Below are 16,479 nucleotides of genomic sequence, written 5' to 3' on the forward strand. Positions count from 1 at the left end.
ATGCTCCGTACCTTCCGTTATATAGCTAAGAATATTTAGGTTTTAAAACTCCGTCTGGTTCCTGAGAATCAGCTTCTTAAACACCCAGCTGATGAGAAACTCAAGAATTCCTGTTAAGGACACAATAAACTCACAATAAATGCCTTCATAGATTGTCGTGAAAGCAAAGTAGCAACTTGCATTGAGATCTACACGCGTGCCGCAGGCCATCTGATTGAAAACGAAAGAAATTCTCGGAAATACCGGGCTTACTGCTAACCTTCATTAATTGTTTAATGTTTTTCATCTGTTTACTGAATGTCTTCCGTTTGATAGATTCTTTTAGTTTGTGTTAAAATGAACCATTGGCTTCACTCGTGGTTCTTTAACAGAGTCACGTTCCTTTATCAGTCTCGTATTGCTGAAAGCAGCATGTGGAAGATAACTCCAAGTTTATAAATGTCTGTAGGACTAAAATGCTTATAGCGACATGATTTGACATCTCAACACGAGTACACCTTTAGGGAAGCTGAAACTATTGGGTGAACAATAACGCCTTTTTTCACAGGTGAATAGGTATACCATTTTGCCTCCACCTCAATGAGTAGATATTTTTAAGTTTGCTTGTGAATGCAGGGAACGAGTTGCGCAATCCTCGAGTGATACTATTGGAGGATCGGGATCAAAGGACTTTATAATCAAACCCAACATTCTGAACAGCGAGAGTACTTACCTGGTGGAGGTACGTATAATTGTGTTTGCTGTGTTTCTGCCTTACCTTAAGTTGATAATGCTGAATTGCTTGAAATAGTACGAGCGTTACTATTGTTTATCTATGCTTTGTTTATCATCTTACAGCTAGTTAGCCTTAGTCTCATCTTGACAGTATCTCCTCTTTAGCCTTAGTTTCATCTTGACAGTATCTCCTCTTTAGCCTTAGTTTCATCTTGACAGTATCTCCTCTGCCAAATTTATTTTTTCGCTAAAATACATTGTAAACTCAACATGCGTTTCTATTGATTTCCAGTATCAAGTGACTGTACCAAGGAAACTATTAGGTTGAACTGCGACTTGCTGATGTTAAGCAAATATTTTTTATAGCTCAAAGTAGACACTGGCTCAGGGTTGTCCGAAATGGTGTATCTCGTGACCACCGGGGAGGTTCCCAAAAACATAGTCTGCTACCCGAGTTACCTCAGGAGGCGTGTCGACAAAAATGTGGACTTTCTTGCCTTCAATGAATATTCTGGTGAAGAGCTCCATAAGGCTTATCTTTTCCAGTGTGAATTTCCTCAGGCATTTTATCATGTACGTATCATCTTAGATTCTGTTATATTTCTATCTCATAAGGTTATATTCGAGTAGTCATGACCGAATTATTGATATTCTAAATGTCACCGCAATGTATGGAGCCGAGGTCTATCACGTATGTAGCTGCTCCCCAGTGCTACAGCGCAACGGGATGACGAGTCATCGGAAAAAATAGCATAGGTTTAAGATTTTTAAATTGAACATTAATTATACTTTAATTCTACATTAATGGTGTTTAAAATTTGGTAAACATGTCATGTTTGAAGTGTTTCTGATTAAACAAAAAAGAGCAGGATTGTTTTTTGTCGACAAGCTGCAAAACTGGATTATATTTTAAACAACATACTACAAGTACCCAAATTATTCCTCAATAAGCTTATGCCAATGATTTGAATAGTTGGTTAACATTAAAAACATCTGGTCAGGCTAGCCTGTTTTGACAAACTGTTGTTTTTGCGGAGTTGTCCCCCATTGCGCAAGCGAGCAACACAACAGCTTGTCACAAAACGTACTGCACCTGATGCATCAGCTGCACTTATAGGGAGTTGTTCTCTTCCGTCTATGCGGCTTGGTTGCAATGTTATATCGGTCACTCAATTGATAACGTAATTGATAACTGATTTCGCGCAAAAATTTATGTAGAAAAAATAAAATTACAACGTTTCACCACAGACCGTTGGTTGTTTACAACTCTGTTGTAAACTTTAGTAGAACTTAAGAATAAAATAAATTGAAAATAAAATCCATAAGAACAAATAAAACTGACGGATACAAAAATATAAATTGTTTAGTTAAATGTTTAGTCGCTGTTGTTGCCTAAGTTCTCAAGCTTTACTAAAGTTTACCGCAGAGACTGGTCGCTGGTTAAACGTTGTAATCTTATTTTTTCTACATAAAACTTTGCACGAAATCCGTTATGATTACCAATGGAGCGACCGAAATAACATCGCAACCAAGCCGCATAGATGGAAGAGAACAACTCCCTATAAGTGCAGCTGATGCATCAGGTGCAGTACGTCTTGTGACAAGCTGTTGTGTTGCTCGCCCGCGCGACGGGGGACAACTCCGCAAAAACAACAGCTTGTAAAGACAGGCTAGGTCAGGCTGACAAAATTGTATTTCACATGCAAACTAATGGCTGCGTCATGGAGTGACCAGTTTATGAAGCAGAGTTTTGCGCATGAGTAAAAGAAGAATTTTCGCTTTATAAATAAATGCATGTTTAATTTCTTGTTTCATCCAAGTTGCTAATTGCTTAGTATTATGTAAATGCAAATTATGTAATTATGCTAATTACTTTGTCATTATGTAGCCTTTTTCTTGTTAAACTAATATGTATTATCAAGTTTTATCTTATTTTGTAGCTTTTTGCGTTTAATTTAATATCTCATTTGCTGCCACTACAAACTTAATTTTATGTCTTCAGGTTATTTAGGCTATTTCTTTATTTGTTGGAGGTTATTTTGGAGTTATCAACTCTTTCAGTTGGTTGTTCCCCAAATACAAAATCATTTAGATAGGAGTTTGTATGGATACAATTTGGTGTAATATGCAGAATTAATAGTCGATAAGAAAGACATAACACGTCGTTTATATCTAAGCTTGCATTAAGAAAATCTGTAAAATCTTTTTTGAAGCTTGTTGAAATCGTAGAACAAACCTTGGGCGTGTTTTTAAGATAAACAGACCATTTGAGAAGTCATTATCATAATCACTATGTTCCCAGGACGCGGTTATGTCAATGTCTATTAAACCACTTATCGCATGGTAACTCAATGAGAGCACAACTCCAAATCCACATCATGAAAACAGTGCATAGTGCATACCTGATGCACTGTTGTTTGTCTTGATGCTCTATTTTGTTGGCTTGTGTAGGGGTGGTTGTCTTGTTGCTGTTATGCATTAGTATACCATCCAACAGCTTTGTTAATAGTTTTCTATCACACTCTGTAATATACTATATTATGTCCATATGTCATATCCTGTTAACTCTGTTCAGGATTACGCATACATATATGAGGTGTATGTCGAGAGAAGACCAGGGGAACTCGAATTTGTCTATAGGTCCTATACTAATGATTTCGACAGCGAGCAGTTGCAAAGGCTTCCTGCCGGCTTCCCCGAGCACAATTATACAGGTAAGCTGTTACCCTTTACTTTTTCCTGTGTCATCAGCAGGAAGGAGAGGAGGCAAGAGAAAGATTGCAAAATTTGTTCACACATATGATAGTATTAGAAAGATTGTCCTATCAGAAATGTATTAATTCAGCAAATATTCAGTCTTAAAAAGCTTAAGATAAAAAGGTTGTTCAAAGCCTGTATGCATGGGATTAGCCTGTCTTGACAAACTGTTGTTTTTGCGGAGTTGTTCCCCTGTCGAGCGGGCGAGCAACACAACAGCTTGTCATAAGACGTACTGCACCTGATGCATCAGCAGCACATATAGGGAGTTGTTCTCATTCGTCTATGCAGCTTTGTTGCGATGTTATGGCGGTCGCTCCATTGGTAATCATAACGAATTTTGTGCAAAAATTTATGTAGAAAAATTAAGATTACAACGTTTAACCAGCGACCAGTCTCTGCGGTAAATTATAGTAGAATTTAAGAATAAAATAAATCTCCATCCCCCACCCCGCTCACGAAATAAAAAGCCTCTAAAATCATCTCTAATAGTCATTTTTGTCATTAAGCATCTTCTTCTTCCAATGAACAATTTTAAGGTCGTTGACATTTAACAGACATGATAAAGGATGTCACAAGCACTTTGCAATGGTACGCTACCAAAATGTAACAGGAAAACAGTGAACGGCGATGACAGTTATCGTACTAATGCTCGAGGAGCGATCTCACTATGCAAACGTATGAGAGAGGTTTATGTAATTCAGTTTTTTTACTTTAACTTTATTTTTTTAATAAATATTTTTTAACCCATGAAGTAGTGGAGTCGAGAAAGGTGAATCCCGAAGTAGTGAGGGGTCACGGTACTATTTAACGGCTTTAGTAGATTGATTTACCTTCACCAATCGAAGATGTTAAAAGGTTTTGCTTGCAAATGAAGGCTGAGCTCTCAAAGGCTTTATTGACATCTACAAATGTTCAATAATGCTGTCACTTATTTCCACTTTCATAATTCTGACCGTTTATTTATGGTGACAGTTTAATTATTCTCCTTAAAACTTATAAACAAAAAGTGTATATGTAAAAACATGAAAAATTTACTCAAAATCATTGTTATATTTTGAGTCATCAAAATCTGCATGACGTCATATTTATGAAAAGGTTTCTCTGAATGCTTGTGACCTTTTTTATCAAATTGATTATTAAAAATCACAGGAGTCAAACTATTTTAAATTGTAATATTTTGCAATTATCTCACTTACAGTTTTATCAAGATTCCAGCAAGATTTATAGTTTACTCATTGTACATGCATTGCGTTCTTGGCTCTCAAATTACACATTGTTACTAGCTAGAGTTGAGAGATGTGCATGGGTATAGTTGAGAAGTGTTTATTTATAGTAGTGACAGACAGCTGGGTCACTGGCAGCATTGACTCCCAGCTGATTTACTAGTGATGCATTGTCCTGATGCAATAAGCCAGTCCTTTCTGGAAATAGTTCACGAATATCTTTTGCCATAGGATTTTTTGACCTTTGTTACCGCAACTCACAACTCGGTAGAAAGTGTTAGGTAGCAGGCCTTCACGTTGTCTTGTACAGAGTTGCGCTGACTGTTTAAAATTTTTACCACTTTTTATTTATTTCTAGAAATGTGAAGTTTTTGATGTGGTCTTAGGCGTTTACTTTGTGTGATAACTTGTTTTTTGTTCCGTATTATTTATAATGCAAAATAGCAGTGTTTTATCCTTTAACAAGCATGCTTTTAAATGGGTTACAGAGTTTTTATAAAATTTCTCATTCATTCACCTTTAATCATTTTCTGTCTGCTCCCACTTTTGAAATGTAGTTTTTGATACCGTTTCATTTTGCATTTTTGCTTTACAATCACTGCTATTGCAGTCTAAGTAATTCCATGATTTTGTCATTGCAGATAAATTGTTGTTTCGTTTGCTCCATCTATATTGTAAATGCATTTTTATATCCTACAGTAAACATAGAGATGCACGTGGTCGACCTAAATGGCAATAGATTTGTGACTTGTCCGCAAGAGGGAAAGGCGCTGGTGCAGCACCGTATACTACCAAAGGCCTTCAACGGAACTAGCACTTCTGAGGCTATGTAAGTAGCTGCTCCTTCCTGTCTCGCATATTTTAACACACTTCCTCTGCAATCCAGCCTACTGAATTAATGGATGTTTGTGGCTTGCTTAGTGTACCTTGTTAGAATATAGTGGGCTCTCTTCCTGTGAGCACAGTCATCCTGTCTCCTTCTTTAACAATTTGAAGCCTGACCTTGTATATACAAGCGGGTCTCCTGATCCTAAACCGTAGTAACAACATTCCATCAACTGTGGAAGTACTTAGAATAGCGCAATACCTTTTGAACTGAATACCATTTTGAAGTAATAAGCTTGTAGAACTGAATGTAAAACAGAAATCAAATAAAATTAATCTTTTTTTCTTTCTGGTTCAGAAAAATGATGTTTAAGAAGTAACTGGAGAAACCTATTGGTTGCAATGGTTGGATTGTGTCTATTTATTATGAATAGGAAAACAAAGTTTCCGTTTAAAGCTTTTGTTTCTGAGGAGGAGAAGCTTTCGAGCTTTCTTTGTTTTTGATCATTCTTTACCAAGAATTTCAATGAGTGTGTCATTAGATACTTATGCTCTGTCAGCAGGAAATGGTCAATTTCCTTGTCAGTTAGAAGTGTCCATTTTCGGCGATATCTCAAGAACTAACTGTCCAGTCGATCTGAAATCGTGGAATTATACTGAAAACACCCACCACTCAAAGTGACCAAAATTTCGTAATCCTGCATAAAATGGAATTCTGGAAAAACAAAGCGAAACTATGCATCTGAGTATATACTAGTTTGTAGGATCCTGTGGGGAAACAATTCCCCGAACTATTTCTGGTCAAGCTTCAAAATGTTAAGTCTGTGTCCTTCAGCGATTCCAAATTTGCTGATCAAATAGTCATAGAAATGTGAATTCTTTTTAATATGCTGGTTACTCTGATATGTCTAATCACACAGCAACTGATCCAAAGCTTCTGAAGCTATCATACCTCAGCTGAAGCAATCGACATTGATACAACACAAATTGATCGAACACAAAAATTTTAGTCTGTTTTAGCTATTTCCTGTTTTATTGTTGTGCAGTTTGATGTGTTGCATTCTGAATCAAATTGAATCAATCGTTTGTGGGGATACAAAGGGAATATTGGATTCGCTAATAATAAGTTGTCCAATCAAATGCAGGCTTTAGTTATAGCCAGCTGAACAAAATTGAGCGTGACCAAAGTCATTTTGTTGCAATCTTTTACACTTCGGTTGCTCAGACTGCTTCTGCCAACCAAAGCTTTCGACATCATTGTTGACGTGACAATAGGGCAGTTGTCAGCGATGACACATGTAATATATACTAGATCAAGTCTTCATGTCTGAATGGAAATGCATATTAAAAACTCGAACAATATCCGAAGTACACTTTCTCATCGAAAATCAGTAGGCGGCAAGGTATGCTCACTTATTCTTTGTGTGATCATTCTTCAGCCCCCCCCCCAAGCAAATAAAAACTATTTACTTTCTTCCACAACATGGGTTGTGGCTGGAAGTTTTTTTAAAATGGTGGTGAGTTAGGGCCTTTATTTAAGACAAGTCATTTTTCTCAATGGCCCTTTGCTAAAACTCATTTTACTGAAAACTCGATGTACGAGTCAGCCATCAGGGATTACAGATGTAGTCAGACCTTCGCTTACAATCGACTTTACGCGCTAGTTTTTGAGAAAATATTTTTTTTGGCATACAAAGTGTTTTTCATCATACAGTTTAATATTTGTCGAAACAACACAGTTTGGTAACTAGCCTGCATGTAAAAGTAAAAAAAACTGATGGAAATTAAAAATAAAAGGTCGAATAATAAATGAAATAGATAAATTAAGTCCGTTCAAACCATATCTATTATAAGTTAGCTTAAGTTATGCCGTATATTGCAATCGCTCACTTTACCACCAAACCCATGTACTGCCGAATCTCGTGTCTTTAAGGGAAGAATAGCAATAGAAATCTCTTTTTTGCTGATTGTTACTTTATTAATTCGGTTTTTCGTTTAGAGGATTTCAGGTTTAATATTCATTTTTTACATCATTTTCTCTAATATATTTATTTTAATCTTGATTTTAATTAGCTTTAATGTTCAGAAGTATTTATAATTATTTGAAATATTACTCTTTGTTTTTCTTCTCTAGAACAATTTAAACGGCACACAATGTTTTGTTATAAGAATATTTCTTTTCGTGTTTTACAGTTGACATACAAATATCGGAAACGGGTTAAAGCTGAACTTGCGCAAAATTTTCGGAGATTTTATCCGAAAGTATCGGTCTTTTTCTATCATTTGCAATTGTTTTTGTTGTTTGAGGTAATCGGCTGCCAGGATGTTTCAAAATTAAAATCGGTAAAACTTAATCGCGGTTAAAACATTCAGACAAAAAATTGGTGCAAAATGGTGTCACTAGTTGCTGTCGTTGCTATAATTGGCATCGGCTATTGTGTTCCACTTGCAGTGTTGCACGTCTCTATTCCGTCGGTTTGTTTGCAACTATAGATGTCATAATTGCACATTCGCTTGATCTGAGCATTTTAACCGCGATCAAGTTTCGTCGATCCTAATCTTTAAAATTTCTGGCAGTCGAATTGCCTCAAACAATCGCAAATGATAGAAAAATACTGTGATAAAATTTACTAAAATTTTATGCAAGGTCATCTCAACTTTGTGTGTCGAGGTTAGACTACTGATATAACACAGAAGGCTTTGGTATTGCTACTACAGTGTGTTGTTAGCATGTGAGTCAGAATCGTAGTCTCACGTGGCTTGCTTTCGATGTTCAAGTATTTTCAGGCGTTTAAACATTTTACACTCGCAGTATTTGTAAATACCTCCCTTACCAAGTGTTTGCTTGGACACCTATTAACATTCAATTTAGTCTGTCAGTGTGTGTCTTGCGCAACAGAACGAAATAAACTTTTGGCAGGAACTGATGGGCCGGTAGTTTTCATGTCTCCATTTACTAACCATAGGATGTGGTTTCAGCCATCGATGTAGCATCTCTGTTCTACTCTGTCAACAAACTTCATTCCAACTAAGTGTGCTTGCTAGAGGACTAGCTTAGAAATGAGTTATGTCAGCAAACAGATGACCATGTTACGTTAGTGGTGCATATCTTGGCACTGGCTCACCTTCCCTGCGCAACCATCTTATCGCTCATAAAGCCAGACTCCTTCCTGCTAATACATACCATGTATAAGTAATTAAAATCCTTTCTTAGATTTCTGCTGTTTATTTATTTGGTAGTTATGTGTGGTAATATTGCATTCTGAAATGCCTGTTTGCCAAGTCTGTTCAGTTTAGCTCGGTTCAAGCGCTCAAAAATTTCATTCTAGTTGATAGTTGGATTCTCTTTAAGCAATAGGCACTTGTGCTCCATGTTTTTATTGCCTATTCGGTAAATGTAGGAGATTAATTTTCCACCATTCCATTTCAATGTTCATTTGAAAAGCAGCTGTGCTTTAATTGGTGATTTCATGTTCTTTGTAAGTTTCTTCTCCAAAATGTCAACAATTGATGGATCCTCCTTAGCATGCAGGGTCATCGTTTTTTATTACCACCTTCCCATTTGTTTTCAAGCATTTTATCTGCTTCACTATGTGAGAGATTTATTTTGAAAAGCTTGTCAATCAAGACTCTGCTAGTAACATTACTAACCCACTGGAGTAGACAGTAACTAATCAAAAGTGTCTTTTATGGAATAATAAAGGGTTTAGATTTCATGTCCACCGATTCAGTTGGCAATCAATGCATGTACTTTGCTTTGTAAAAGAAGGCAACTTCCATTTAAAAGCTTCCAATGTAAATTTACCAAGAAACGCTGAAGGACTAGCCATAGCCTTTTGTCAAGTGTATCTCAGGATTATTGTTTATATTGCTTCAACTCTCTCTCTCTCTCTTTTGCTAAAGGCTTGAAAGGAATGTAGTGTTGCCGAAACTGATGGTTCTCAAAGGCCCATAATATTTCACTTTCCGGTGTTTTTTTGGATAAATATTATTTTGCTTAGCAAGAGACCTTCTATAGAAGTCTTCACACTCTCGTCTTGTTGCTGTCTAAATATTGCCTCATTGAGGCTATAGACATCCTGGCAGGCTCCGGCGTGTCTCGCTGTTTCTCCTCTCTGTGTATATGCAGTTCCTTCTGTCTCAAATCGCCTGCATGTTGACAAGAATCAGTTGTAGCAACCCTTGCTAGTAACAGATGACCAGTTGACTGGGGTAGACATGTTACGTAAATTAGCAGTATCCTGGGTCTAGCATTCAAGCATGGTCAATTTGAACTTAAAGAAGCTTTTGCATTCCGAACTACGAATAATTCTATTTTAGGCAAAAGATATTTAAAGGTTTCTAGCAAATTTCTGTAGTTTGAGCCGATCGCACTCGGTGCGAGTTTGTTCCTCGACGGTGTGATAGCGTGGTAGTACTATTAGCTGCAAACTCTTGTAGGCTAACTTATTGTGAAGCCGATGAGTGATCTAGCAATTGCTTGTTGACTGATCTGTGTAGCGGGAGCAGTGGGAAACGTATCTCCCGCAGGTTATTCCAAAGCAATTAACTTGACAGAATGTCAAGACACTCAATAGGGATGGTAGAGCATAGGAAGATAAATTGATTTTTGCAATCTTGTAGTCTGAATAGCCTTGAGAGGCGAGTAAGCGGTGAAAGAGTATATGTGTGAATGGGTCAAGTAGCCTGATGAAGGGAGAGCGGAAAGCGTGTCTCCCTTTGCGATGCATACCAATTTATCCGAGTTACCTCGCCGTCTTTTAGGTCTACATGTATATTTAGTGTCGCTTATTGTGTGATAATCAAGTTTTATCGCTTGGCTCTTGTACTTGCGGTGATGTTCGCCTAATTTGATGTATGGTCACTTTTTCCTTAGGCATTCATTTTCAGTAATTGCTTCATTTATCTGCGTCATCCGCGTCATTATGCTTGTTTTATCTGAGCTAATTGTAAGATGAGAGTAGCTTCACACGCCTCCCTCGGGTTTCAGCTCGTTCCACCACTATTCAAGTGTTCATAAAGAATATTTTTAAAGATTATTCTTTGCGTATGTTGCAGACAGGAGATGAGTTTCTTGATCAACAGTTTTGTTTAAAACATGCTGTATGTCATATAGGCGTGGTTAGAGGGTTTGTTGAAATGTTTGTGTAAAAGCTACCCTTAGAACAATAATTAATTCTCTAAAGTATAATACAAAATGAGTTCATAATCAATATGAAATATAGTGTTTATCCAGGTGCTGAACTAGGTGTGAATAAGGTGACTGCATCACTAACAAGAGGTTACCAGGTAGAAAATTAGTAGACATTTACATCAACTTCTATAGATCTTTGTTGTTTTGACTTCACCAAAAAACCTCCCAGCCCCTCGTTATTTGTATGTGAAACCGAATTTTCATAGAATTTTCTAAAATTTCTATGGTTAGTTTCACATTGTATAATTTAATCTTTGGATAAACATGTACATAGATATATTAGTCCAATATTTCTATTTGTCACACAGCCATATGAATCCCATTGCTGTTATAAATCATTCAGTTGGTCTCAAACCATATGCGGATGAGTATCGCTGCCTGGCCGAATCTTTCCTGTTAGACAGATGTTTGACATAATGTGAAATTGCATTACACATACCTTGCCATTTCTTCCTTCCTCGTATACGAGAGCAAGCAGTAAGGATTTATTGATATCACTTTATTAACAGTCACAAATTATGTGACACGGAAGACTGAGTCTGTTTCTGAGAGCCATGTAGAAGTGCTAGAAAAATATTGATTGGAGCAGGTCTCCTTGTTTGCTAAAACAGGTCTTGCAAAGTATTAGTTGATCAGTTATAGTTCAGTAATGGAGTAGGCTAGAGTCCTACATCGCTCTAAAAAATTTAGTTTTTGTTCATCCTAAATTTCATCTTTGCACAGCGTTGGTATTTTCAAAATTGACATTTGCTTCGTGAGAGAAATTCAGTAGATTGAGATTATAAAACAATTTTACTTTAATTTTATCTCCAAGACAGGCAGTTGCATGATAAGTTATATAGATGGAGAGGCTTTACGTAACTTTCAGTTGTATGTTGAGTGGCTAGGGTTTCGAGTCAGGTCCAGACAAAGGTATTTTACTCTTTTCTTTGTCGGTGTAATACCATTACGTAAGGCTCCTTTAATGTAGTGCGGATGAGGCAATGACGCTAAGTAAGAACATTCCTGAATTTTTCATTTAAATAATTTAAATTCATCTTTTAATTTATCACTTGTTTTAAATGCAGCAAGCAGTGTTCTATTGCTTGGAATTCAAATCAATATATAGATTAAATTTATGATTGTGTCTAAGTAAAGCTTTTATTCATCATTGTAATGAGCACAGGGTGGATACACGGGCTGCCCAGGAATGCCCCAAACTTCAGATCTTAGATGATCCGCAAAATTACTGTAAAAATGGTAGCTGTTCATATAATTCGTAATAAAACTTAAACTGTTCATATATAGCCTCAAATTGGTTTGTGTTACCATCTGTGGTTTACAGTGCTGCCCAAGTATCCTCAAGAGGAATACCATTTCAAGTTACTGAAAGTGTATAGGTTTCCACCAAGTTATATTTTATTTCAACATAATAATAAAGATTAAAAACGCAATTATCATTAATGATAAGTTATGGTATTACTAATAATTTTAAACGCATTTGTCTGTAGCTGAATTAGCAAAGGCCATTAAAAAGGGAACATTTTTGTGTTTACATGAATCGTAAAAAGCTACCTTTTAAACTAAGAATCAACAGCATGTGTTTTTTCACAACAAATGTTCCCTACTAATAGGTCGCCAGGTTGGAGGCAATCCAGCTGGTGGCTAGCTTGTTGAGTGTTACAAAAAAAATTTCTTACATTTCTTTGAACTACTCCAATGAGGGCCACCTCTGGATGGTCCATGGCGTAACATCTGTATAAATGGAATTGAATATATGCTCAGTGTTGCAAAATCATGAAATAACATACAGTGAAGCTCGGATAACTCGCCCTCAGATAGCTTGAACACATGGTTAACTTGAACGGATTTGTTTGGTCCGTTCCCACGCAATGATAAATTGCTTTAAATAACTCAACCTTAACTTCGTTAACTCGAACAGTTTTTTGCCCAACGGCTACCGATACGGTTGTTATCGCTTTAGAATATCACTTTATTCCAAGCCATAGAGATAAACATCAACTTCTAGTAGTTCTTAGGCGTCATTATTACCACTATCTTTTATCCAGCAAAATATTTTCGTTAACGACTTTTCTAAAGGTTTGCAAAAAATCAAATTTTACCAAACATCCGCTCGGGGATAGCCCTCCGTAAGCAAGGAGAAGCGAGCTAACCTTCAAATAAACTTGTAGAAAAATCGGCAAAACTGGTTTTTGTTAAAACGCTCAAAAGAAAAATGTCTTTTATTCTGAGCGCTTCAACCGCGATCAAGTTTTGTCTATTTTAATCTGAAAACGTCCTAGCAGTCACATCACCTAAAACAAACAAACAAATCTCAAGTAATAGAAAAATATTTATGCTTTCTGATAAAAATTGTTAAAACATTACATGAGAGGCCCCTTAATTTGCAACAAGCAATCAATGCTTTTGATTTATATATAGTTTTTATATGTACTGATAAATACAATAATACATGCACTTGTGACAGTGTTCTCATAACTTGAACGCTCTGATAACTTGAACACTTTCTCTCGGTCCTGTGAAGGTCGAGTTAGCCGAGTTTCACTGTATTATCCTTATCGTAAAACTTCTTTTGGAACTTCATAGCGCTCAATTTTTTCCAATCCTTTCCCATATTGGCACTCAAATAAAGGTGGTGTTCAAATAAAGTTGTAAGTCAAATACAGGTTTTATGGTATGTTAATCCAGTCAATGCACCCTTGTTTTAATTTTTTTTATCAAAACTCAATCGAGTTGGTTTTGAACCAACTTGAGTGAGTTTTGCTAAGAAAATGTGCTTTACGCTTCATGAATAAATACTAATACAAGTTATCTGACTATGTTTGTTTTTTGAACTCAAAGGACTACATCATTTGTGTCGATCGAAGGTTTCATTGTCATAAAACATATGTTGTAGCAATCCAGATTACATAATTATACCCTGCACCCCTGAGTTATGATTAACCTGTTATACAGATTTTTCATTTTACACGATGTATTTTCACCCATGCCATATGGACATTTTGTTCGCTACAAGGTCATTTTGTTCCCCATATGATATCGACAAATTTTTGGTCGAAATTAAAATTTAGCAGGAGGTGGTTTGAATACGTCGAAATAACAAAGATGTCGATATGCTATTACCCGAAATCCCTCCCACAACACCTTAAAGATATACGATGCTCATACATAATAAAACTTAGCTTCGAATGTATGTTTGGTAAGCTAAATTCACTCGAGTTAAATTCAACATTTATGTTATACGTCTGTCTCGAAGGTAAGAACTCCTACGGTATGAACTGTGCATAGTACATTGTAATGTAACATTTCATTGTGGATCATAACTTCTAAATACAATAGTTACTGTAGGTAACTATAATTGCTAAGGTTAACATACTATTTTGTTAGTAATTTTTAATATGTACAGAATGTATATAAAATTTTGATGTTGTTACCGGGGAGGTGTCTGCATTAAATAATTTCTATGGATTTCTATACCCCTGTATATGACATTTTCGCCTTATGCCAACGCTGGAACAAATTTATGTCTTACGGCGAAGGTTCACTGTAGATCCTTGACTTTAGCCGACATTCGACATGTCATTTAGTAGAATCACTCTATGACATTTATGACGCTCTCAGCAATTGTACGACCATGCATATTAACGAAGCATATGATATTTGGTATTGTAAAAATATTTCTATATTTAAATTTTCATGGAAATGCAAGCCAATACTGAATATTAAAAGTAGGCTCACAACAGGCGAGAAGCCTTATTCCATGCACACTTAGGCATGTGGGCTGCAATTCACGTCAATATCATGTTGATTAATAGCAAACAGAAATTTACTTTCCCCTGTAGCTTGTTCCACTACCATCACTGTTGTTGACATTCAAAGAAAGTTTGCCATGCCGCTTCTAGTCCCTGTGGATTGACAACAACAGTACCAGTTTTGAGCTACCCTTATAATTATCGAGACTAGTTCAACTCTCCACACGCCTAAATGTCATACATTGTTTCATCGACAAATGGGAGGATCCCTGCAAGGGATGCATTGCATTTATTATCGTTTCTGAGTTTTCATGCCAATGCTTGAAGGTATAAATCTATAGAATAAGACGTCTCATAGGTTTGACATTCCTCATTTGGTTTGTCTACTTCTGGTACTTGCCACTACCTAGTTTGCGCAAAAGATTGTTCAAGTTTTGGGTGTTTTTTATTTAGAAATTATGGTCAAGTTGGAAGCAAGCTTAATTTGTTTAAGATACACCTTTGTCGTGAGGCAATGTGTTTGTTAAGGAGGGCTGTTGCGTTCGTTCATATAGGTTAGAAAAAAACAGTAACTTCTGGTTGGTTGGGAAGCTGTTCATCCGATTTGTTATGTACGTCGGTATCGCTTTGCGATGCCATTCTATTCGAAAGAATTCTTTAACCCTTTCGCAACGGCTGGCAAAGTACCAGCGTACAGAGGCAATTACTAGGGCGATTTGAGCCTTCGACATGACTGCATAAAAACTGCAGCAACTTACATCACAATTGTGGTAGTTACATAAATTAACATGCATAAGAAAGCTGAGAAATTTCTCTACAAGCTGATATTTTTTCTATGCGGATAGCTTACAAATGCTTACCAGCAAAAGTCTCAGATTGTTGAAGCAATGATTTTTTTTTATGCCCCATTTTCCATTGCATTTTTCTAATTGTTAAAGGTAATTAACAATGTTGTATAAATACTACTTACAAGGATTCATAGGTTCGCAACAATGTGCAAAAGAAATTGGTAGTTAAAGAATAGAGAAAGCATAATATTATTATGATTTATTAGTTATCTTGAGGTGTTGACTGATGTTCTAAAAAAAGAATCAAGGAGATTGACCCCCTAGAAGCTGAGATATAGACAGCCAAACACAGGTCTACCTAATAAAGAATCAGAGGAAAACCCTTCGAAAATCCCGAAAACTATGACGTATAAAATCGACTTAATGGTCATGTGCTGGAGTTGCGCACCCTTACCGCCGTTACTTATAATGATTGTTTTGGCTACGAGATGTGAAACGCTTCTCGCGATAGTAAATAATTTACATATTAGCTCTGGTTTCTCAGGAAAATCATCCAAACATTGTGTGGTAAAGGCATTTGCCCACAACCCCTCGTCATGATTTTTTAAAGCAGAAGAGCAGATTTTGACTATTGTGCTTCAAATTTTAACTCGATCTCCACGGATATGCTCCGAAGATCATCTGTTCAACGAACGGCGCGTGTATAGTCTATATGCGATATCCGCGATTGCAGTTTTTTAGAATACGAAATAGGAATGGGACTTTTTGTTCCTTCATCATTTTTCTACTGTGTATCTACTGCAGCATTCAGTTGATTTTCATGATTATCGTCACTATTAACAGACTGGAAGTTCACTACAGCCATAATCTTAAAAAGACTAACTTGACCGTGCTGCTCTTGCTATAAGAAAAGAAAACGATAACTTTTGCTTTGATTTTTCTATTGATCTATTATCTTATCTATGATTATTTTTTATGATTTATATAATATTCATAATGCATATTATACAAAATAATAATATAACTGCGTATAGAATAAATGATGTAACTAATATAATTTGTAGAAAATTCCAAATGATAACCGAGATTGATTTAATTGATTCTATTTATTAGCTATAGTTAAAAAATCTGAACAACGCTAAAGATGAGTCTGAATAGGGAAGCTAAGTAGGAGAACAACAAAACTGAGCTGAACTAGCAAGATAGCGAAATGTTGCGAAATA

At 36.2% G+C, this 16,479-nt stretch overlaps 1 protein-coding gene across 1 annotated transcript in view; it reads left to right on the forward strand.

Moving 5' to 3' along the window:
* Window positions 1-16,479, forward strand: part of LOC137386971 (polycystin-1-like protein 1) — a 60,591-nt gene that overhangs the window by 8,383 nt on the left and 35,729 nt on the right. Inside the window, exons 6-9 of the mRNA XM_068073220.1 lie at window positions 616-721; window positions 1,081-1,287; window positions 3,290-3,428; window positions 5,397-5,526. Of these exons, the coding sequence (XP_067929321.1) occupies window positions 616-721; window positions 1,081-1,287; window positions 3,290-3,428; window positions 5,397-5,526 (582 nt within the window). The remainder of the gene's footprint in view (window positions 1-615; window positions 722-1,080; window positions 1,288-3,289; window positions 3,429-5,396; window positions 5,527-16,479) is intronic.

The sequence above is a fragment of the Watersipora subatra genome, chromosome 2, assembly GCF_963576615.1.
Source record: "Watersipora subatra chromosome 2, tzWatSuba1.1, whole genome shotgun sequence".
Taxonomy (NCBI): Eukaryota; Metazoa; Bryozoa; class Gymnolaemata; order Cheilostomatida; family Watersiporidae; genus Watersipora; species Watersipora subatra.